This window comes from Coenobita brevimanus, chromosome 98 (assembly GCF_032717465.1).
Source record: "Coenobita brevimanus isolate Jiangsu-jjx chromosome 98, ASM3271746v2, whole genome shotgun sequence".
NCBI classification, from domain to species: Eukaryota; Metazoa; Arthropoda; class Malacostraca; order Decapoda; family Coenobitidae; genus Coenobita; species Coenobita brevimanus.
The window spans coordinates 35,762,351-35,785,180 of NC_137051.1; the positions used below are offsets into that span (position 1 = coordinate 35,762,351).

General features: G+C 41.2%; 1 protein-coding gene across 1 annotated transcript in view; it reads right to left on the reverse strand.

Moving 5' to 3' along the window:
• Positions 1-22,830, reverse strand: part of LOC145414031 (uncharacterized) — a 182,201-nt gene that overhangs the window by 52,599 nt on the left and 106,772 nt on the right. The window contains exons 24-28 of the mRNA XM_080283597.1: positions 15,602-15,740; positions 8,965-9,193; positions 4,500-4,673; positions 1,318-1,472; positions 951-1,106 (exon numbers count right to left, since the gene is read on the reverse strand). Of these exons, the coding sequence (XP_080139723.1) occupies positions 951-1,106; positions 1,318-1,472; positions 4,500-4,673; positions 8,965-9,193; positions 15,602-15,740 (853 nt within the window). The remainder of the gene's footprint in view (positions 1-950; positions 1,107-1,317; positions 1,473-4,499; positions 4,674-8,964; positions 9,194-15,601; positions 15,741-22,830) is intronic.

Consider the following 22,830-nt stretch of genomic DNA (forward strand, 5'->3'; position numbering starts at 1 on the left):
CTCTTCCTCAATACAACATTACACATCCAATTCATTGCAAGCCTTCAAGCACTTTCATCAATGTGAACACACACAGACTTTCCATTATAACAAACATATTCACTAACCACGTACTTACATCATGTGAGACAAGACAGTAAAAGAGGGGTGTGGCAGTAGAAGATATGCAATATTATAGATAGGGTTGACTAGGATGAATTAAAGGAGTATGGTCATATCGAAAGAAACAATAATGAGAAATGGACAACAAAGATAAACAGCTTGTAAACTGAGCATGAGAGGAAATGGGTAGTCACGAAGATGGAAAAGTGGTGTGCGAGAGGTTCTGAATCACAGAGGTCTGAGTAGCCAGGAAAGTGAGAAGAATATGTGGAATAAAGTATACTGGAGTGAAGTGGTATATGGGAGAGATAACTCCTGTCAGTGACTGATAATAAATGAGGGATGGAGTGACTGAGTTAAATTGCAGAGTAACCAGCAGACTCTTTGGTGAAGAAAATACATTCATGCTTGTATGGTGAAAGAATGCGTGTGGGACCCATTTAATTATACAGGCTTTTGATACCTCTCCCATTATCTCTATTGCTCTCTGAGCCCTACCTCATTCCATTCTTTGAAGGGAAAAAGGAACTGAGATAATGGAGACAATGATGAGCTCAATACATGTAACAGCAGTGTGTGTATAAGTGAATCCAACTGCACTCTCCAGTTCTCATGGAATGGATAACAGTAAGCATATCTGCAAGCATACACACACACACACACACACACACACACACACACACACACACACACACACACACACACACACATGCATGCACATGCCCACACTCACACATGCACACACATGCACATGTCAAACCAATCTTCTAGCTTGGAAATGCAGTTGGTTTGTAAGATAGAAAATATGGTATACCAGATTTCAGTAACTCTTCAGCTAAAATCCTTACAGAGTTGTGGGAGCCAAGGTACAGCAGAAGTGCATTCCTTTCAGAGCTTCCAATAGCATAAGTAAGTACAATGTTGGTTGTAGTGGACGGCTGCAGAGTCGGACGATACTTTCTTGTGCACACTCCATCAGAGTCTGTAGTCAATGAAACACGGATCTAGAAAAAAAAAAAAAAATGAAATATAGAAAGATATGCAGAGAGATACTGAAAGTTGCCTGTGTTTAATTATGCAAAAACATACTGACGAATATTCAGAGACAATGTTACAAAACTTTTTATTTAATATTACCTTAATTATTATATCATCAATACAATCATACGAAAATGGCACAGACAATAACAAAAGCAACAAACAGCAGTAACCTACCGAAGAAGCATGTTGCCTGGTCTGCTTGATCTTCCTTTTGAGGGCTTCAATCCGTTCTCTCAGGTCAACACTACGATTTTCAATTCTATCAGCCGCCTTTCGCAGATTGGTAGCCAGTCGTACACCTTTCCTGGTGTTACTCTCACCTTCAGCAACTGAGGCAGGAATAATCATAATCATTATCATCTTAACCTTACTCTTTCATATCACAATACAATGGATAGACTATAAAAATGGGACAAGGGAAAACACATAAATATGTAAACCATCATCAGTTTGGACATGTGGAGAGAATGGAGAATGAAAGACTGACTAAGAGGGTGTATGTAGGTGAGGTGGAGGGAGGGAGAGGGAGGGGTAGACCGAGGATGAGGTGGAGGGATGGAGTTGAGAGGTATATGAGGGAGGGGGGGGTGAGTTGGGAGGAGGATAGTCAAATGGTGGGTGACAGAGTGACTTGGAGGCATTTTGTCTGCGGCCACCCTTTGCGGGATTAGGGCGTCGGGCTATAGATAGATAGATAGATAGATAGATCATCAGTGTACCCAGTGAAAATGAGTCACAACTCCTTTCACTCATCGGTCAAACCTCCAAGAATTGCAATTCAAAATACAGGGTGTTAGAAAATATCAGTAACACAGAAGACAAGTGTGGAAATGTGAGGTGTTACAGAGTTGTGCTTGTATGTGATGAATGACAATATGAGAGATGGTAGTGTGATGATGATCATGATGCTGCTGTTGCTCTTGTTGTTACTCTGGTGGTGGCTGTTGTTGTTGACCCAGGTCATCTGGACAAGAACTCAGTGGACTGCAAGCTAAAGTTGCCTTTTTCCTGTAGGTCACAAAACTTCTTTCAGGAGATAGGGAGGGGTTGAGGAATTTTTGTATGGGTAGCAACCACTCACTTATATCAGTGCCATCATGGGGTGGTACCTCCTGCCAGCACCAGAATGTGATGTGGATGTTTGAGGTGTGGCCATGTAAGATGAATGTGAGGTGTGTTACTGTAATTTGTCTAGTCTGAAGTTGTTTTTTCAGATAAAAACCAAATTTTCCAAAAGTATACAGATCCATCAAGTTCTGATATTAAGAAATACCTGCATGTTTAATTCAGGTCTGGCTGTAGCTTGCTCTTCATTTCTCTGTCGTTTGATTCAATTCAACTCTGGTTACATAATGGTTGTTGTTTCCCAAGTTTCGATACAGCATGGGAAGTTATTAGATACACATTTGTTGTGAGGGCAAAGTAGATATAATTATTATCAAGGTCTGGTGTATTGATGTACTCAGTGCTACATATACTGATGAATCATCTGACAGTTACAATAGTCTGCTGCCTCCTCTATTTTCACAAAATATGTTTTAATCAATGTTGATATATCAAACATGCCTACCATGAAATACCCTTGTTATCAATGACTGATTTTATCTCACTGTAATTTGCCATTTTCTACATTTAATTCGAGAAGCATTACAAATATTCCAAAACCATAAGTTTTCCATTATCCCAGAACTTCTGACATGCAGCACAGCAAAATGAATGCTTCCACACTCAAATGACTGGTTTTGACTTTATTCACATAACCCTTGATGAAGAGTCTTCTTTGAAAGAGCAATGCCTTGCCATCATGAAAATGTATCCCAGTGATCGGTGGAATGACAATACAAAGTACAAGACAATGACAACTACAACAGGCAGATTCAATGTTAAATAGCAGATTGGAGTTTCCTCTTTTCACTCCTTCTTTCCTTCCTTCCTCTTCTTCATTCATTCATTCATTGCCAGACGCCATGTATCCCAACGGGGTGACCAAGGGCTTAGAGTTAATTGTTTTACAGGGAGGGGCACTAATCCTCCACCAACCCCACTTGACACTTCTTTATTTCCTTTATTCTTTCCATTTCCTTTTGTCTATGGGCGACTTTACACTAAGTGACGAGCCAAATGGTTTCCCATACACCAGGGAACTATTTACTAATCTGGGTGGTAACCATTTAACCAACTTATGGTGCCTGGTGGTTTAGTGGGTAATTAGGGTGCTCCAGTTGGACTGAGCCTGTGTAGGTTTATATTCAAGGGGTGACTGAGGTTTACTGCTCATGTAATGCCACTCAGTGATTAGTGAGGCTGGTCTCACTCATCTTAAATGACAGGATCGACTTGCCCAGCCCTGGGCTTCTATGCTCCTCATGGGACAACACAGGATTAGATGTATGTACAGTATGTATGTATGTACGTATGTATGCAATGTATGTATAAGAGTTTCCCTCGTAGTTAGTGGCTGAGAGGTATCAGCTCAACCCTACTGCCCCTAGTTACCAGCAGTGATGGAACAAATGAACCTGCTCCATAACAAGGGATACTAAGAATTTCTAGGTATACTCTGGCTCTCTTTATAAACTGAACCATGGAATGTATAAAATCTTGACTCTGGCTAGTGACGCAATCTTGCTTATTCTTCTTGAAGAATTGAGGGGTGTGAACTGGGATATTGTGAGTCTACTAAGGTTAGGAGACAAGTGAGGCTTTCATAGCACTGTCTCTTGGTCATAGTCTATGCTGCTGAGGTAAACAAGAAAAGAGGGAACATGGTCTATTAATCCTGATAAAGAAATACTTTGGTGGTAGTAATGAAGAATGTTTAAAATATACATCAATAAGCAGCTGGACAAATCCTTAAACTGAACAAAAGAAACACGTTCAACATATCCATGTATATACTTCAACATCAACCTATGAAGAAAGTAAAAAATTTCATGAATCTGCACATGAAAGAATAAAAAATGCTCAAAACTGATGATGTTTGTGATGGGTGACTTTAAGGCAAAAATGGCAGTCAGTTACTTCTGAATGGGTAAATGGAATGCCTGAAGTAAAATGTTCGAGAAAGTTATAGAAAGGCGCAGTTCCAAAGGAAACAACATAGGAAGTGGTCTTGGAAAGGATCAAAAGGTGAAATGAAGAGTAACATGGACATGATCCACCCTAATAAAAAAAAACTGACACAGTGTACTACAGTACACTGAATAAACACATAAAGCAGCCACAGAATGATGAGAATCAAATAGCTCCCTCTACCATCAGTTTTAACTAATAACAAAATACAGCATCAAAATCTCCCAATAAGTTCATTACATCAAGGGCTTACTGTACTGTATTACAATGGTCTTATAACTTACTGTTGTCTCTGATCTGGTTGAGGAGTGAAGTGTCAAGGCGACTGAGCTCAAGTGCCTCCTCTTTGATGAGTGTGAGGTTGGTCTGGATTGACATGATGTGGTCAAGTGTCCGTTCCACATTATTGTAAGTATCATTTGTTCTTGCTATTGCTTCCTGAATTTCCAAAGATATACCTGGAAAAAAAAAAAAATCAAACACAATAGCACAATAACATTCAGACATTCTATTATATACCAGTATGTGATATGGATGCACATCTAGATAACTAACTATTACGTGCATGCAAAGCTTCACGTATGGACGAAAAATTACGATACGTGGCCCGGCCCAACCATCATGCTTGTCAGAGGTGAATAACATTTTACCAAATGAAACTATAGCAGAGATTTTTTCTCTACATGCTAGGTCGATCAATTTAATTTTGTATTTTATAATTCACACAACCATTACTGCAACACATTTTAGAAAATGAAAACATTTACAAATGGTTGGTCACTCATTATGTGTGAAAACTCGCTTCATACAGTACTGGTGATACAATCTATTTGCCTTTAATGCAACATTTTGGTTCCAATCCCACAACACTTACGGAATTTTTGCATTAAACAACAATGGAGCTTTTGTGGTAATATTTTTTTGTCCCAATATCTTCCATTGTTACCCTTAATGACCATCCTTGGACTGCCCTAACCTACCTAAATTGGGAGGCGAGGAGAAGGAAAGAAGAGTTAAAGGAGAAGGAATGGTGTAATGAATAAATGGAATGAAAGAAAGGAGTGAGGGAGAGAAGGGAGGGTAGCAGTGATAAGGCAGAAAAAAAATAACCTTTATGTCACAGTAGCACAAAGGTCATTTAGGAGAGAAAGGCTGCAGCAAACTGGCAATATGAGCATTTGGGCAAATGCAAGGTGGGCTGGTGTTCTTGCCTACCAGTGGGCCCCTGTTAAGTGTGCCAAGTTCGAGCATACAGTACTTACACCATTTATGTATTCTCTGCATATGATACCATAAGCAGAAAGTTCATGCACAAAATACCTATTAATTGAGAGCAAATATAAACCTCCAGCACGGATCACCTACTGCATAAGATATTCAAATGCAACAAGTTCAAGTATGCCTCTGGTATGTGCATGGATGGAACTGAAAGTATAATAAACCCTCGTTATGTCAATCCCCAGAATCGTGGATACCAGATTTAACAAACACCAAGAAGGCAACTGAACATTTTGCTGCCCTCCCCCTGGCTCACACCCCCCCTCTCTCATATATCTCTCCACTCCATCCCTCCATCTCATCCTCAGCCTCCCCCTCCCTCTCCCCCCTTTCACCTCACTCACATACACTCTCCTCATTGGTCTCTCTCTTTCCATCCTCTCCACATGGTAAAACCACCTCAGTATATTTCTTCTAAAGCCTTCTATCACATCCACATCCACACCACAATGCTCCTTCACTTCCTCAATTGTCAGTTTGTCTCTCCATGCAATTCCACATGTTCCTCTCAAATAACTCATTTCCAATGCTCTCACTCCAGACTTGTGTCCTTCCAACAAGGTCCAAGCTTCACTTCCATACTTTAGCGCTGGTATCACAATACTATCATGCGGCAACTTCTTTACTTCTATGTTCACTTCTCTATTCCTCATCACTGCATTCAAAGACCCAGCAACCTTTCTTCCCTGTTGTACCCTTTCAAGCACTTCATCCTCCAAACTTTCATCCTTACTCATCGCACTACCCAAGTACTTAATTGCACTCACATTTTCCACACCCTTATCATCTAACCTTATTGTGCATTCAGTGACTTCATTACTCTCGAACACCATAACTTTACTCTTCCCTACATTCACCTGTATATTCCATTTCTTACATGCTCTATCAAACTCAATCACCAAGTCTTGCAGTTACCCTTCGTCTTCACTTAGCAGTACAGTATCATCCGCAAACAACAGAACAGGAAGTTTCCAAAAGCTCCCCTCTCCCACTAGGGCTGTTCCAACATTCACTGCCCTACCTTGTGTCTAACCCCATCCATATACAGACTGAACAACCATGGAGACATGACACATCCCTGTCTCAATCCAACACTGATATGGAAAAATTCACTCAGTTCACCATCCACATGCACTACAGCCTTAGCACCCTCATACATACTCTTCACGGCATGCTACAGCTTCCCATTTATTCCATACATTCTTATTATTTTCCACATTCTTTGTCTATCCACTTTGTCATATGCTTTCTTGAAATCCATGAAGGCCACATACAACTTCTTTCCCTTCTCTTGAAACTTTTCCACTAAAGATCTATGGATGAATATCTGATCTACACAACCTCTTCCCTTCCTAAAACCTCCTTGTTCTTCTCCAACTAATTCCTCTGTTATCTCCCTAACTTTGTCATTAAGTATCCTACCATATACTTTTCCTATTACACTAAGAAGACAAATGCCCCCATGATTATCACACACTGCTTTTTCTCTTTTTCCTTTATACAGGGGAATAATTGTACCTGACTTCCAGCCCTCCAGAACTCTCCCTTCCTCCCAGACCAATATGCACATCTTCCATATCCACTGCTTCAGCATTTCACCACACACCCCATCAATTCCTAGGTCTTTCCCCATTTTGATTTCTTCATTGCTTCCACTACTTCCATCCTACTGATCTCTTCCTTCCTTTTCACCTCCCTCCTTCTCACAGCCATTCCCTAGTCACTTTTACTTGCATTACTTTAATTCTCTATGTTTAACAATTCCTTAAAGCCTTCTCTACATCTGCTCATTTTTTCTCCCCTCCACTATCAATCTACCATTTTTATCTTTCTCTCCCCAGCTAACTTCCTTTTCACCCTGTCTAACTCTCTTTACCTCTTTCCAGAACATTTTCTTACATTCCTTCCACTTTACACTCTAATTCCTTCCAAATTACTCATCCACTCTCTTCTTACTCTCTCTCTTGCTAATCATTTCATCTCTCTCTTCCTCTCTACATACTGTATAACTCTCTCTTCCATCTCTCAACTTCCTCCATGCCTCTGCTTCCCATCCACTCAATACCGGTACATGCTTTTTTCTTTTGCGCCGCAGCATGTTTCACCTCTTCATTCCACCATGCTGTTCCTTGCAACCCCTTTTGTCTTCTCTTCACCCCACACCCCAACTCACATGCTGCACAGATTTTTTCTGTGAATATCTTGCACACACCTTCCACCTCCCCTATCTGCTTCAGATCATATTTACCCAATGGCTCCTCCACTTCTCTCTTATACTCTGCCTTTTTTCCATCCTCGTGCAACCTTTCCTATTCCTAATTCATATTAATGATTTCTGATCTATAACCCATAATCCCATTCATCCATAAGCAGATGACTCAACACTTCACAGTTCCTTCACTCTTAAACATCCATTCACAAAGTTTAATATCTCTAACTCACAACTCGGTACATCAATCACCATAAACCAAGACTTATCTAGAATCACTGAATGGAGACAAACTAACATTGTCTCATTTAATGCTAGGAAAACCAAATATATACAATTTACTAACAGACAGATATTGCTTGATTCCTATATTACTGTACTTTCGATGCTACTAATCTTCCTATCTCTAAAAGTATTGAAATTCTCAGTGTTTCACTGAATAATACCCTCAGCTGGATCTCTCATGTTAGGTCATTTGCCAAAACTATTTCAAAGAAACCTGGACTACTATATTGAATCCGCAACTACTTCACTGACGAGCTGTTGGCTATAATTTACGAGTCATGTGCACTTTCAGTTGGAATACTGCTTACCCTTGAGGAGTGAATGTGGAGAGGCTGCACTAAAACAACTGGACAAAATTCAGAACAAAGGTGTAAAAAATATTAATAACCCTGCAGTTACATATGAACTACCTCAGTTACAAGCATGAAGAAATGTTGCCTCCCTTGCAATATTTTACAGAAACTTTTATGGCAAACACTCAGATGAAGTTGCATCCATTGTGCAACCTCTTCAAGTCTCCCCGTGCTACATGGCATCTGGTAGCACTCATGACTGCTCTGTCACACTGCAGTATTGCAGAAGTTCTAGCAAAATTCTTTTATTCCCTGAACTGCATCTCTTTGGAACTCACTTCCTCAGAATAGTTTCCCCCCAAACTTCAGCCTACAGCAGTTCAAGTCTAACTGTTACAGATTTTTTATGAATGGGGGACACCTGCAACCTGGTGTATTGATTTTTTTATTAAATCTGTTTTTCCTTCCTCTGTTCTTCTGTATAAAAAAAAAAAAAAAAAAAAAAAAAAAAAGGAATATGGTCACCTCTCTCAGCTTATACATTATGAGACTACTGAGATGGCTCCCAATGCCCTAATAAGTTTAGCAGCTGTTAAATGAGCAGGTGGAAGTTATATTTCCTAAATGTTACAATAAGTAACCTTAGAAGCTGAAAGAACGAAAACAATTTAACAAAATACTGACCAGTGTTAAGCTGTGTGTCCAATATTCTATTGATATCATCCAGGTTGCTGTTAGTTAGATCTATTATACTTCTGGTCCTTGCAAGATCCCTCTGTTGTTTATCCAGCTCTGCAAACTGCTCTCTCACATTATCCTTTAGTCCCTCCCCCTTTGAGTGTAGCTCCTCCGACTTGCGCTTGGATGACAATGCACGCCGAACCAATGAATCCTCAGGGTCACCTGGGTATGCCTAAGGAAAGTTTCATAAGGTAGTAACAGCTTCTATCACTGTGATTAAAGTCTGTCAATTCATCTGATATTAACAGGTTCTTTCAAGAAAATATAAAAATTTCAAGCATAGTTCTTTATCACAGTATTAGTTTTCTATGTGCACGCAGACACTATGACCTCCTCCATTTTTTTAACAGGAAGTTGGTGACGTTTACTCTTGGTTAAGAAAAATAGACACACTCATTAATATTTGCAATAATGAACATAAGAAAGCTGTACATATACAGTATAAGATTATATCCACTCATGGACCTCAGAAGACAAACTACTATCTATCTATCTATAGCCAGATTCCATAATCCTGCAAAGGGTGGTTGTTTGACTTTGAGTTAGTTGCTTTACGGGGAGGGGTGCTAACCCTCCACCAACCTACTTGTTGACACGTAGGGAACATGTATGGGCTTGGTTATATGGTTACTACCCAGCACTGTAATTGGCTTCCTGGCTTACAGGTAACTACCTGCATTGTCACTCAATGCAGAGCCACCTATATTGGAAAGATAAGTAACAATGTGACGGGAAAGATGGAAGAAATGGGAAGGAAAGAGGGCAGACACAGAAAAAGAATGATGAAGGCGAAGAAGTAGGCGGCACTACTTCAACTGAGTAGACAGCGGTCACCACTACCTACCACTAAGGTATGTAAGACAGAAACTTTGATTTAAAATCTTGATTGAAGCACTTTTTGTTTTTCTTCACTGGGGAATGCTCAAACATCAGTAAGCACACAATCCACGGGTTAAATACACAGTGACTGCACTGGTGTCACCAGGGGTCAGATTTTGGGGGGGCTGTAGCCCTGGTGTAGGTAGAAGGGGGGGGGCAAGCGAAGCGAGCCTATGCAGCTGGGGGGTATGGGGGGGGCTATAAGCCCCCCCCCCTGGAAATTTTTTTGGAAATTGAGCAGTTTTAGGGGCATTTTTGAGGCCTACTGTATAGATGAAGAAGAAGTAAAATAAGGTCTCACAGGCTATTAATAAGAAACTTACAGGACACATGAATACTGATGGGCCTAATACCAGGTATCAGTAAGCCTTATGATATAATGTGTACAAGGTAATTGTATAAAGCTTTTTTGCAGATAACAGTTTTTCTTCAATTGCTAGTATTATGCAGTATCATAACGGTTTCTTAGTCTTACCATATTAAATTTGATAATTCAAAGAAGCTCTTTATTCAATGTATATAGATATAATTGCCAAGATTTATCTTCCATTACCAGTACTGTGATAGGAAAACAAAGCCATTCACAAAAAAGCAAAAATTAAAAAATATTATTCTAAACCAAGTAACTCCAATTCATAGAGAAATTACATTATAAAACCATTTTGATAAAACAAAATTACAAAAAAAAACTTAGTATAAAAACTGATATCCTCCCATAAATGTAATACAATCTTGCATTCTTTGCGCAATAAATATATTTCAAAGAAAACCAAGCTTGGAAAAAGTATATGGGAAACTAATATAGTATAACTATTATGATTTGAGTCATAGGTTTACGTAAATTGTGAATAACTAATCACATTATATAGCTATAAATAATATTGTATTAAACTAATATGGATGCACGAATAAAAGTGGATTGGCGGTAGGGGGTTGGGGGAAAGCTAGGTGGGTCAATGCCGAGCTGCAAGCATACTATGTAAGCTGGTGATTTTTTATTATTATTATTTTGGGGGGCTGCAATTTTGGGGGGGCTGAGTCCTTGATTTGGGGGAGCTAAGCCCCCCCTAGCCCCCCCCGTAGTGATGCCACTGAGTGACTGTAATGGGACAGCATGGAAGTACGAATGGTGAAATAAAACACTGCAGGGAAGAAAAGTGATTGAGGAAAGAGAGACTAATACGATGAAAACTAATACATGTGGTCCTCATCTTATCATGCAGTTCGAAAGTATACAGGTGAGATCTCTGAAGAATTAGTCACAAGTCCAAAAATATTTTGCGGCTGAGGTAATTTCCTAAACAGCAGCAATTCCCGTTAGATATAACCAGTAAGAACCATGAAAATGTGCTTAAATGAGTAAGCAGAAGTGGTTCTCAGTGACATTTTCAAAATTCAGTTTCTCCAGTTCTATTTACTGTATAATAGAAACCTCCAGCTTACTTTATACTCTTTGTAGAGAGTTGTACTTTATGATTCTGTTTAAAAAATAAAAGAAAGGAAAAGAAAGGAAATGGAAAAAAAAGAAAATCTCAGCAGGTGAAAACCAGTTGAGTACAGTGTGTATAAACATTTTGCATGCAACTTCTCTCTTTTTCTTATAGCTCCAAAACTGTTAAGTTTATTCAATTTCTGTTTGTTGCATCATGTACCAAAGCAATTTTTCTTCCTACCCACACAAGAATTATGCATATACATCAATCACTGGCAATACAAGAGGAATGGGAAGTTAGTGCTACTTCACGGTTTTGACTTCTTGTTGCAATGTTTTTATTATCCTTTTGAGCTTCTGAAGCATCCATGTGAAAATTCGGCCATCGCAATGTCTCATGACAGGTTTCATAATGGTAAGACTACATTTACTGTCCATGCCAAAAAATGCTTGGCAATGAAAGTTCTGAAACTTTCTGGGCCAGTGCAGGCATGTGCAAGCACCTAAATACCTGTACACTGTTAAACACAGCTGAAACACAGAATCTTTGAAAAACACTTTTTATTATTGCAGACTGCACAGTGTTATGGTGCAATAATGATTTGGTGAAAGAGAGAGAGATTGTCCAGGTGCTTGAGGGTGCGAAAGTGGATGTATGTGGAATAACTGAAACAAAATGGAGAGGAGAAAGTGTGAGAGAATGGGAGTATGGATGGGGTATATGTGCAGGAGAAGGTGAGAATGAGAGGGCAAAGGAAGGAGTATGTATAGTTATGAGTAAAATATGGAAGAAGAGCATAAGACAGTATGGATCACTTGGGTCAAGAATTATGTGGGTAAGGTTGAAAGTTGGAATACAAATGTGGGCGACTGTGTGTGTGTATGTGCCAACGCAAGATCGTGCTACCAGAGTGAGAGAAGAGTTCTGGACAAATGTGGAAGTGTGCATGGAAAAGTTTGGAAGGAATGAGAGAGTGTTTTTGATCGGTGATATGAATGGTAAAGTAGGGAATGTGAAGGTGGATGGAATAGTTGGTGAGTGGGGTGTGCCTGCTGAGATAGATGAGAATGGCAGTGCATTAGTGGACATTTGTGCTGGGAGGGGGTTGGTGATAGCCAATACCCTCTTCAGGCATAAAATGATCCACAGGTATACATGGCGAGTGATGAGAAGGGTGGGTGGTGAACTGAATGAAAAGAAGGCAATGATTGATTATGTGTGTGTGGATGAAAGGATGCAAAGATGTGTAATGGATGCAAGAGCTTATAGAGGTTGGGGGAGTGGACTTTCTGACCACTACTTGGTGGTGGCCAGAATTAGGATCCAAGTAAGATGGAGAAATGGAAGAAGGGAAAGGCGAGAGGAAGGAGTAGTTGCAAGGAGTGTGGAAAGGTTACAAGAGGATGAGAAAAAGGCAGAGTATAAGAGAGAAGTGGAGGAACGATTGGGCAAATATGAATTGGAGCAGATGGGGGACGTGCAAGGTGTGTGCGGGATATTTACAGAAGAAATATGTGCAGCATGTGATGTGGTGTGTGGGAGGAGGAGAAGACGGACGGGGGTGCAAGGAATAGCGTGGTGGACTGAAGAGGTGAGACAGGCTGTGGCACAAAAGAAGAAAGCATACAATGAATGGATGAGAAATAGGGGCATGGAAGAAGTTGAGAGGCGGAAGAGAGAGTTATATGTAGAAAGAAAGAGAGAGGTGAAAAGATTAGTAAGAGAGAATAAGAAGAGAGTGGATGAGGAATTTGGAAGGAATTTGAGTGTAAAGTGGAGGCCCTGTAAGAAAATGTTCTGGAAAGAGGTGAAGAGAGTAAGACAGGGTGGAAGTGAGGTTAGCAGGGAAGTGAAAGATAAAAATGGTAGATTACTAGTGGAGAAGGGAGAAAAAGTGAGCAGATGTAGAGAACACTTTAAGGAATTGCTGAACATACAGGATGGAAGTAATGCGAGTATAAGTGGCTGGGGAATGACTGGGAGAAGGAGGGAGGTGAGAAGACAGGAAGAAATCAGTAGGATAGAAGTTGTGGAAGCAATGAAGAAAGTTAAATTGGGGAAAGCCCCAGGGATTGATGGAATGTGTGGTGAAATGCTGAAGCATAGGGGAGAGATTGCAGTAGAATGGATGTGGAAGATGTGTAGATTGGCCTGGGAGGAAGGTAGAGTCCCGGAGGATTGGAAGTCAGGTATAATTATTCCCTTGTACAAAGGGAAAGGGGAAAAAGAAGTGTGTGGTAATCATAGGGGCATTTGTCTTCTTAGTATAACAGGAAAAGTGTAAGGTAGGATACTTATGACAGAGTTAGAGAAAGAACAGAGGAATTAGTTGGAGAAGAACAGGGAGGCTTTAGGAAGGGAAGAGGTTGTGTAGATCAGATATTCATTCTTAGATCTTTAGTGGAAAAGTTTCTAGAGAAGGGAAAGAAGTTGTATGCGGCTTTCATGGATTTGGAGAAAGCATATGACAGGGTGGATAGACAAGGATTGTGGAAAGTATTAAGAATACATGGAGTAGATGGGAAGTTGTTGAATGCTGTGAAGAGTATGTATGATGGTGCTAAGGCTGCAGTGCGTGTGGATGGTGAACTAAGTGAATTTTTCTCTTTGAAGGTTGGGTTGAAACAGGGATGTGTCATGTCTCCATGGTTGTTCAATCTGTACATGGATGGGGTAATAAAAGAGGTACAAGGTAGGGTAGTGGATGTTGGAGTGGCCCTGGTGAGAGAGGATAGTGTTTGGAAACTCCCTGTACTGTTGTTTGCAGATGATACTGTGTTGTTGAGTGAAGATGAAGGGGAGCTGCAAGGCTTGGTGGATGAGTTTGGGAGAGTGTGTAAGAAACGGAATCTAAAGGTGAATGTAGGGAAGAGTAAAGTGATGGTCTTTGAGAGAGGTGAAGGCAGTGAATGTACAGCGAGGTTGGATGGTGAGGAATTGGAAAATGTGAGTACGTTTAAGTACTTCAGTAGTGTGATGAGTAAGGATGGAGGTTTGGAAGGTGAAGTGCTTGAAAGGGTACAGCAGGGAATAAAGGTTGCTGGTTCTTTGAAAGCAGTGATAAGAAACAGGGAAGTAAGCATGGAAGTGAAAAAGTTACTACATGACAGTATTGTGATACCAACTCTAACGTATGGAAGTGATGGACATTGTTGGAAAGACACAAGTCAAGCGTGAGCGCAGTGGAAATGAGTTATTTAAGAGGAGCTTGTGGAGTCACATGGTGAGAGGCTGACGAATGAAGATATAAAGGAGCATTGTGGTGTGGATGTGGATGTGATAGGAAGTGTTATGAGGAACACACTGAGGTGGTTTGGCCATGTGGAGAGGATCGAGGGTGAAAGACTGACGAAGAGAGTGTATGTGAGTGAGGTGGAGGGGGGAAGAGGGAGGGGGAGGCCAAGGATGAGATGGAGGGATGAGATGGAGGGATGGGGTGGAAAGGTATATGAGAGAGGGGGGTGTGAGTTGGGAGCAGGGCAGTGAAATGGCGGGGGACAGGACGACATGGAGGCGTTTTGTTTGTGGCCACCCTAAACGAGATTGAGGCGTCTGGCAATAGATAGATGGATTGATAGAATTATAAAATAAAAAACTGAAATGATCAACCTAGCACTTAAGAGATGCAAACACTGCTCTATTGGGTAAAAAGTTTATTAGCAGCATGATGGCTGGGTCAGGTCTGGCCACTCATTATTTTCTGTCCATACACTGACAGTAAACTTTGTTCTCCTGTTCCTAAAGAAGGAAAAATCAATGATAAAAAATATGAAGGTTTTGGTAGGAAGGAAGGAACAGAAGGTATGGAATAAAGTGTAGTGGAGTGAATGTTGGGGAACATGATGTGAAATGGACATGTGGAAAAAATGCAGAAATACTGATTGACAAAGAGAGTTTTAGAGTGAGGTAACAGGTGCCAGAGCAAGAGAAGACCCAAGTTACAGAACAGAATTGAAATAAGCAATACAAGTATATAAGAGACAGAAAGGGATGGCAAGGAATGAAAATAGGTTGATGGAGCAAGACAGATGTGTTAAGACTGAGAACACTGAAAACTTCTGTGATAATGATGCCTCATGAGGAATATTCTGAGGAGAAAGGGAGTTGTGTGATAAGCAGATACAATACAGTGATACAAAGAAAAAGATTAATCCTCTAAAAACTCAAAAAACATACTAACTTGTCTACTTTATTTAGCAGCTACCAGCATGTCTACTTACTGTATTTACTAATTTATAGCATTCAAGACTGACCCATCTTCAACTTACCTTGTCGAAGGCTCTACTGGCAGCTTCTGAAGCATTTCTTGCAGCCTCCTCTGCACTCTTCAGTGCATCAATGATCCTCTGGTAAGCCTCTGCAGCTTTGATATGCCCCACAACCTTCCATCTTGTGTTATTGAACAAGCTGGTGGCAAAGTGAAAAGAATATCAGAGATGCCTATCTGTTTAACTATTACTGAACTTACTGTCACCATGTTTTGCAAGCCTTTTAATCCATACCACTCTATCTTTCGTTTTACTCCTGCCAACAGCTCAACACTGTCATTCTATCTCATTCATAGTTTATCTCTTGCTCTGTTTCCATATCCATGTGGTACATATGACTGAAGCAATGTATTATATTTATTTGCTAAAATCCCACATATCACAGTATCTAAACACTCACTCCTTTATTATCCCATATCTCCAAGTGACTTGCCAAGGAATAGCTTCATTTCAGCTTGCCTTACTTATGACCTCTGCCCTTCCAACCATGTACTGCAATGCACCTCTCCATACCGTAATACACTCACTCATCTCACGCAAGTCAGGTATAATTATTCCTTTGTACAAAGGAAAAGGGGAAAAAGAAGTGTGTGGTAATCATAGGGGCATTTGTCTTCTTAGTATAATAGGAAAAGTGTATGGTAGGATACTTATTGACAGAGTTAGAGAAAGAACAGAGAAATTAGTTGGAGAAGAACAGGGAGGCTTCAGGAAGGGAAGAGGTTGCGTAGATCAAATATTCATTCTTAGATCTTTAGTGGAAAAGTTTCTAGAGAAGGGAAAGAAGTTGTATGCAGCTTTCATGGATTTGGAGAAAGCATATGACAGGGTGAATAGACAAGGATTGTGGAAAGTATTAAGAATATATGGAGTAGATGGGAAGTTGTTGAATGCTGTGAAGAGTATGAACGATGGCGCGAAGGCTGCAGTGCGTGTGGATGGTGAACTTGGCGCGAAGGCTGCAGTGCGTGTGGATGGTGAACTAAGTGAATTTTTCTCTTTGAAGGTTGGGTTGAAACAGGGATGTGTCACATCTCCATGGTTGTTCAATCTGTACATGGATGGGGTAATAAAAGAGGTACAAGGTAGGGTAGTGGATGTTGGAGTGGCCCTGGTGAGAGAGGATAGTGTTTGGAAACTCCCTGTACTGTTGTTTGCAGATGATACTGTGTTGCTGCGTGAAGACGAAGGGGAGCTGCAAGGCTTGGTGGATGAGTTTGGGAGAGTGTGTAGGAAACGGAATCTAAAGGTGAATGTAGGGAAGAGTAAAGTGACGGTCTTTGAGAGAGGTGAAGTCAGGGAATGTACAGCGAGGTTGGATGGTGAGGAATTGGAAAATGTGAGTACGTTTAAGTACTTGGGTAGTGTAATGAGTAAAGATGGAGGTTTGGAGGGTGAAGTGCATGAAAGGGTACAGCAGGGAAGAAAGGTTGCTGGTTCTTTGAAAGCAGTGATAAGAAACAGGGAAGTGAGCATGGAAGTGAAAAAGTTACTACATGACAGTATTGTGATACCAACTCTAACGTACGGAAGTGAAGCTTGGACGTTGTTGGAAGGACACAAGTCAAGAGTGAGAGCAGTGGAAATGAGTTATTTAAGAGGAGCCTGTGGAGTCACATGGAGAGACAGGCTGACGAATGAGGATATAAAGGAGCGTTGTGGTGTGGATGTGGATGTGATAGGAAGCGTTATGAGGAGCACACTGAGGTGGTTTGGCCATGTGGAGAGAATGGAGGGTGAAAGACTGACGAAGAGAGTGTATGTGAGTGAGGTGGAGGGGGGAAGAGGGAGGGGGAGGCCGAGGATGAGATGGAGGGATGGGGTGGAGAGGTATATGAGAGAGGGAGGTGTGAGTTGAGAGCAGGGCAGTGAAATGGCGGGGGACAGGGCGACTTGGAGGCGATTTGTTTGTGGCCACCCCAAACGGGACTGAGGCGTCTGGCAATAGATAGATAGATAGATCTCATGCAACTCACTTTCACAGCACAGATAATCTTTCAACTTAACCACAACAAAAGATCTCTGGAAGCATGTAGCTGAAGCTGCCAGCTGTCTGAAGTCTGACGAGTTTATGTCCAGATAAGCCTGGGGCCATACAAACAGCAACAGCAGTTTATTCATATTTCCTGATACAAGTTTACACTTCTCACACAACTCACGTTCATCTATCTTCTTGCTACTTTCCTACTCTACTGTTCTCTTCAAATTCACTTTAAGACTGGCACTTACTTTACCTTTGTTCTCATTTTCATTTATAAAGGCTCCGACATGCTTGCATGCATCGGCCTTGGTCACTTAAGGGCGGGTATCCATGCTGCTCAATCTCTGGCAGCCTCCCTATTCAGTCCTTTACCCATGAGGTCACAATCCATGACCACATCCCAGGTCTTTATCAGCCTGCCTCTAGCAACCCTTCCCCCAACATTCATACTTCTCATTTGTTGCACCCACTTGTCATCCTCCACGTGCCCATGCCATCTCAGTGTGCCCCTCCTCACGACAACACCAATACACTCCAATCCCATCCTTCCTCCCAACTCTTCAATCGTAAACCTGGCCCATCTATGTCTTGCATTCAAGGATGCACTACACATCCATCTCACCACTGTCATTTCTGTGCATTTGAACCAACAAATATCCTCTTCCTTTACTGCCCGAGTCCTCCTGCAATACAGCATTGCACTCCTAACACAAGCTGCATACAAGAATCCTTTAGCACAGAAGGAGAGTTGTCTCAAAGTCAGGAAAGGCAACAACTCCCTGAACTTCCTCCAGCACATAACAAGTCTCCCAGGTAGCAAAGCTCTTCTACACACTCAAAAGACTCACCAGTAAGATCAATCCTTTCATGCCTGACAATCTCAACATGCTCTTCCTGACAGTGCACACATGAAACTGCCATTATCTCTCAGTTTACTTTTAATACCATTATACCTCTCATGCACCCTCTTATCACAAATACTGCACTAGATGGAATTACTCCCCACACCTTTGTGGCAAATTGCATATGGCCACACTCCCTCTGCTTTGACAGTCCTGCCACCAGTCCTAGAGATCATCACTTTTGTTTTATCCACATTTACTCTCAAACCCTTGTGCTCCATTCTGTCTCTCCAATTCCTATATTTTTCCTCCACCTTCCTTTCATTCTCTGCAATCAACACCAAGTCCTCAGCATACAACATCTCCCATGGGAGTCAATTTCTGAAGTCACACACGAGTTTCAGGCACCATGATAAACAAGAGGCTAAAGACTGATCCCTGATGCAGGCAAACATTCATGTAAAACACATCACTCAAATTTCCATTCACTCTCACTGGGGTGTGAGCACCCACATACATAGCTATAAGCACTCTAACCATGCAGCATGAATAATCTATCCACACTAAAATACATACTTCATCTGACTAGGCTAAGTGGCTCTTACAATACCTGTGGGAGAGAAACGTTCCAACGACTAAAAATCATGGCACACAATCTCTTTATGTGCTTCTCCATACACACAATAAACTCCTAATTAACTACTCTGATTGAAGGGAAAAAGTGTCCATATTATAGCAAAATGTTTACTGGTAAAAGTTCCAAAGAAATGAAAGGAATCCATATTATCAAGTGGATATTTCAGAGTCTGCATATCTTTATTCTGTAAGGGAAACAACTGGAAGGCATGATTCATACAGGATTCAAGACACTATGGAGAGATTTTTAACAGTATGGAGTGAGAAAAATATTGAAAAATGTCAATTTTGTTTGGCACTGTAGTTTAATGTAAGGGTTAGTACTGGTACTGATAATACAAATGTACAGGGCACCCAACTGGAATAATTAAAAACCTGATACAGTAAAAGCTTGATTAACTGGCATCCGATGCATCGGCACATCCGTATAACTGGAACACAAATTCAATCCGGCATGGGGTCAAAAATATTCCGGATACCGGTCTTTTTGTGTGTATTGTAGCGTACATTCAAAATCACTCATTTCCGCTCAGGGGTGCCCCTTTTGTACCCCCATATACCCAGGGAAGACGGGAGGAGGGGACAAAATGAGCTCCACCTGTCTCTACCCCAGCTCCCAATCCTTCCCCATACCCATACCCCTCCCAGCCTCCCACTCGTCATTCTTAGCTGGCAGTTACATCTCAAGCTAACCTCATACTTTACACTCATAGTAACATTACTAATACACAAATATAAAACACTAGGATATGTAAAATGTATATAATATGACTATGAACACGCTGCAGCAAGAAATTGATGCATTATAAAGTTGACAATAAAACAAAAACGTTAACAACGGCCATCCCAGGCCTCATGCGTTGGGTGCTGGCGTGCGTCCGTGTCTGTGTGTGTGTGTGTGTGTGTGTGTGTGTGTGTGTGTGTGTGTGAGCAATGCTCGTGTTGTCCTGTCTCCATATCCACATTTATCAAGTCTACCTTTACACACATGAATGTTTTTCTCATGCACCACCTCTTTGTCTAAGTCGTTCCAAATATTTAAGAATATACCTAATTGTGATATACACGGAATGTACTATGCTCGTGGGTTTCCGTCGCTGTTTCTCAATAAGTCGAATTTAACTTTAAACTCGTTTATGTTTTTAGACTGGACGATCTCTTTGTCCAGGCTATTCCATAAGTCTATACTTCTGTAAGGAAAGCTATATTTCTTGATATCCTTCAAACAGCTTGACTTTTTCAATTTCATTCCATGTCCTCTTGTTGCTCTCTTATCCCATACAAACAGATCTTCTTTGTCAATTTTATCTACTCCCACCATGGTGTGTGTTTGCAAAGCAGTGCACCCAACACAGGAGACCTGAGGTGGTCGTTGTTAACGTTTTTGTTTTACTGTCAACGTCATAATGCATTAACTTCTTGCTGCAACATGTTAATAGTTATATTCTTTTAACATATCCTGATGTTCTTTGTTTGTATCAGTAGTGGGACCTAGAGTATTAAGCATGAAATCAGCTTGACACGTAACTGCTAGTTAAGAATGACGGGTGGGGTGGGGGGTTGGGTATGGGTATGGGGGATGGTCAGGAGCTGGGGTAGTGGTGGGTAGAGCTCATTTTGTCCCCCCCTCCCCTCTTCCCTGGATATTCTGAGGTAGGAAGGGGGCACCCCTGGGCAGATTATTAGTGAGTGTGTGTGTACCTGTACTGTATCTAATACTGAATAATGTGCTTTGCATAAAGTCCCAAGTTTGATACTATTTCATTGGTTTGACCTCCCAGAAAATTTCTAAGAGTAACATTCGATTATCCAGAAAATTCCACATCCGGAATGGAAGAATCCCCATGCATTCCGGTTAATCGAGCTTTTACTGTATATCCATCCATCCATCCACCACCCAATCCTATGCTGCCCCTTGAGAAGCGTAGTAGCCCCGGGCTAGGCAAGTTGGTCTTGACATTTAAGATTAGAGTGACCAGCCTCACTCATCCCTAAGTGGCACAACATGAGCAATAAACCCCAATCACCCCTTGGATATAAACCTACACAGGCTCAGTCCGATTGGAGTGCCTTAATTAACTCCTAATACGCGGCCAATGGACAGCCGACCCCCCCCCCCGGGTGGCGGGGTTTGATCGCGGTCTGAGTACCGGTAGGAAAATATTAGCCAAAAATCAGAGATTAACCCTAGAACATTATACTTGGTATGGCACATAGTACTTACATTCAGCTTTCTCCAGGGACAGGTGTTGAGCCTTCATGGACTACCCAAGGACTTGTGGAGACTTGCAAAGTTGGGTAACCAAATCTTCACTTTCACACCTCCAGCAACCCGGTTTCCCCTCTACCACAGCCTCATTCTGTCACAGTAAACTTTATACTATAACGTACAGGTAGTTTGGAATCCGTATTTGTACAATAAGCACTGAAAATAAGGCTAAAATCAACGAAGCGTACGGCCGACATGCAGCGCGGCGGCGGTCTTCCCGTCACTCAACAAATATTTCCATTTTCACAGCTAAAAACACGTATACTACATTATTTTCAATCATATTACTTCCCAAAAGATCACCGCAGCGCGCTTTTTATTCTGCCTTACGCCCGTCACTTTATTCTCGTTCCTGTCGGCCGCTCACACTGACTCGGAGGAGCTAGAACTCGCCATAATGTCACTTTGAAAGCCTGCGGTAAACTGACACTAAACAGGGGCAAACCGTGCGAAAAAAAGCTAGTGTGACAACTGGGGAAACAAGCGTTTCCTATTAGCATAAACTGCTTGTGAGAGGAGAGCGCAGATTTACAGTTCTGAGCAGTCAGAGCACTGCCATGTATCACAGCCAGGCTGGCTGGGCCGTGGTGGGGGGGGGAGGGGGGAAAAAACGCGATACTTGGCAACAACGGAGGTCAGTAGTACAAAGGTAAAGTATGCTAATTGTAGCTAAAGGGTGGTGGTACTGATAGACAATACCAGCTGGAACATCCTTGCCCGCGTTTATTCAAAATTAACTCGAATCGCAAACGCGACGATCCGCCGTTATGTCCTTTTTGGCGAGCGTCACAAACGCGACGCCTCACGTTTTAGGGGTTAATTACCCACTAAACCACCAGGTGCCATAACTTGGTTTTATGGTTACCACCCACCATAGTACTGTAAATGGTTCCTGGTATACTGGAAACCATTGGCTTGTCACTCAGTGCAGAGTCACCCATAAGCAAAAGGAAGTGGAAAAAATGAAGGAAACAAAGACAGAAGAGAGAGTGTAAAGTCAACTGTAGCCAGAAGGAAGAGGAAAGAATGAAGGTAAGAAAGAAAGAAAAAGGAGGAAGGAAGGAAGAGAGGAAAGGGCAGACACCCAAAGCAGCACCACACTGAGTGAAAGGATGGTGAATGCCCCCACCTAAAAGCACAACAGTTCATGGATACATTAAAAAAAAAAAAAAAATACTTCTGTCACCCATTAAACATCAGAAGAAATGAAAAACACAAAAGATGGATAATAAAAAAGAATAAATGAGCTTAAGAGAGAAGGTTACAGTAAAATATAATGTAAAAAACAATACAGCTTCTGAATTCATTAAAAATTAGGAGAATGAAGAAAAGTAAAGAAACCTTGTAATTGAAAAAAAAAAATCAGTGAGGCACAGAAAGAGAACAACAGAAGAAAGAAAAGCAGCAGTGCAGGAAGAGAAAGCAAAGAAAGAATAGTATAATAAATGATAAATTGGAGAAAAAATTTGTATTAAAAAAAAAAAAAATCTTCCTTTTTTTT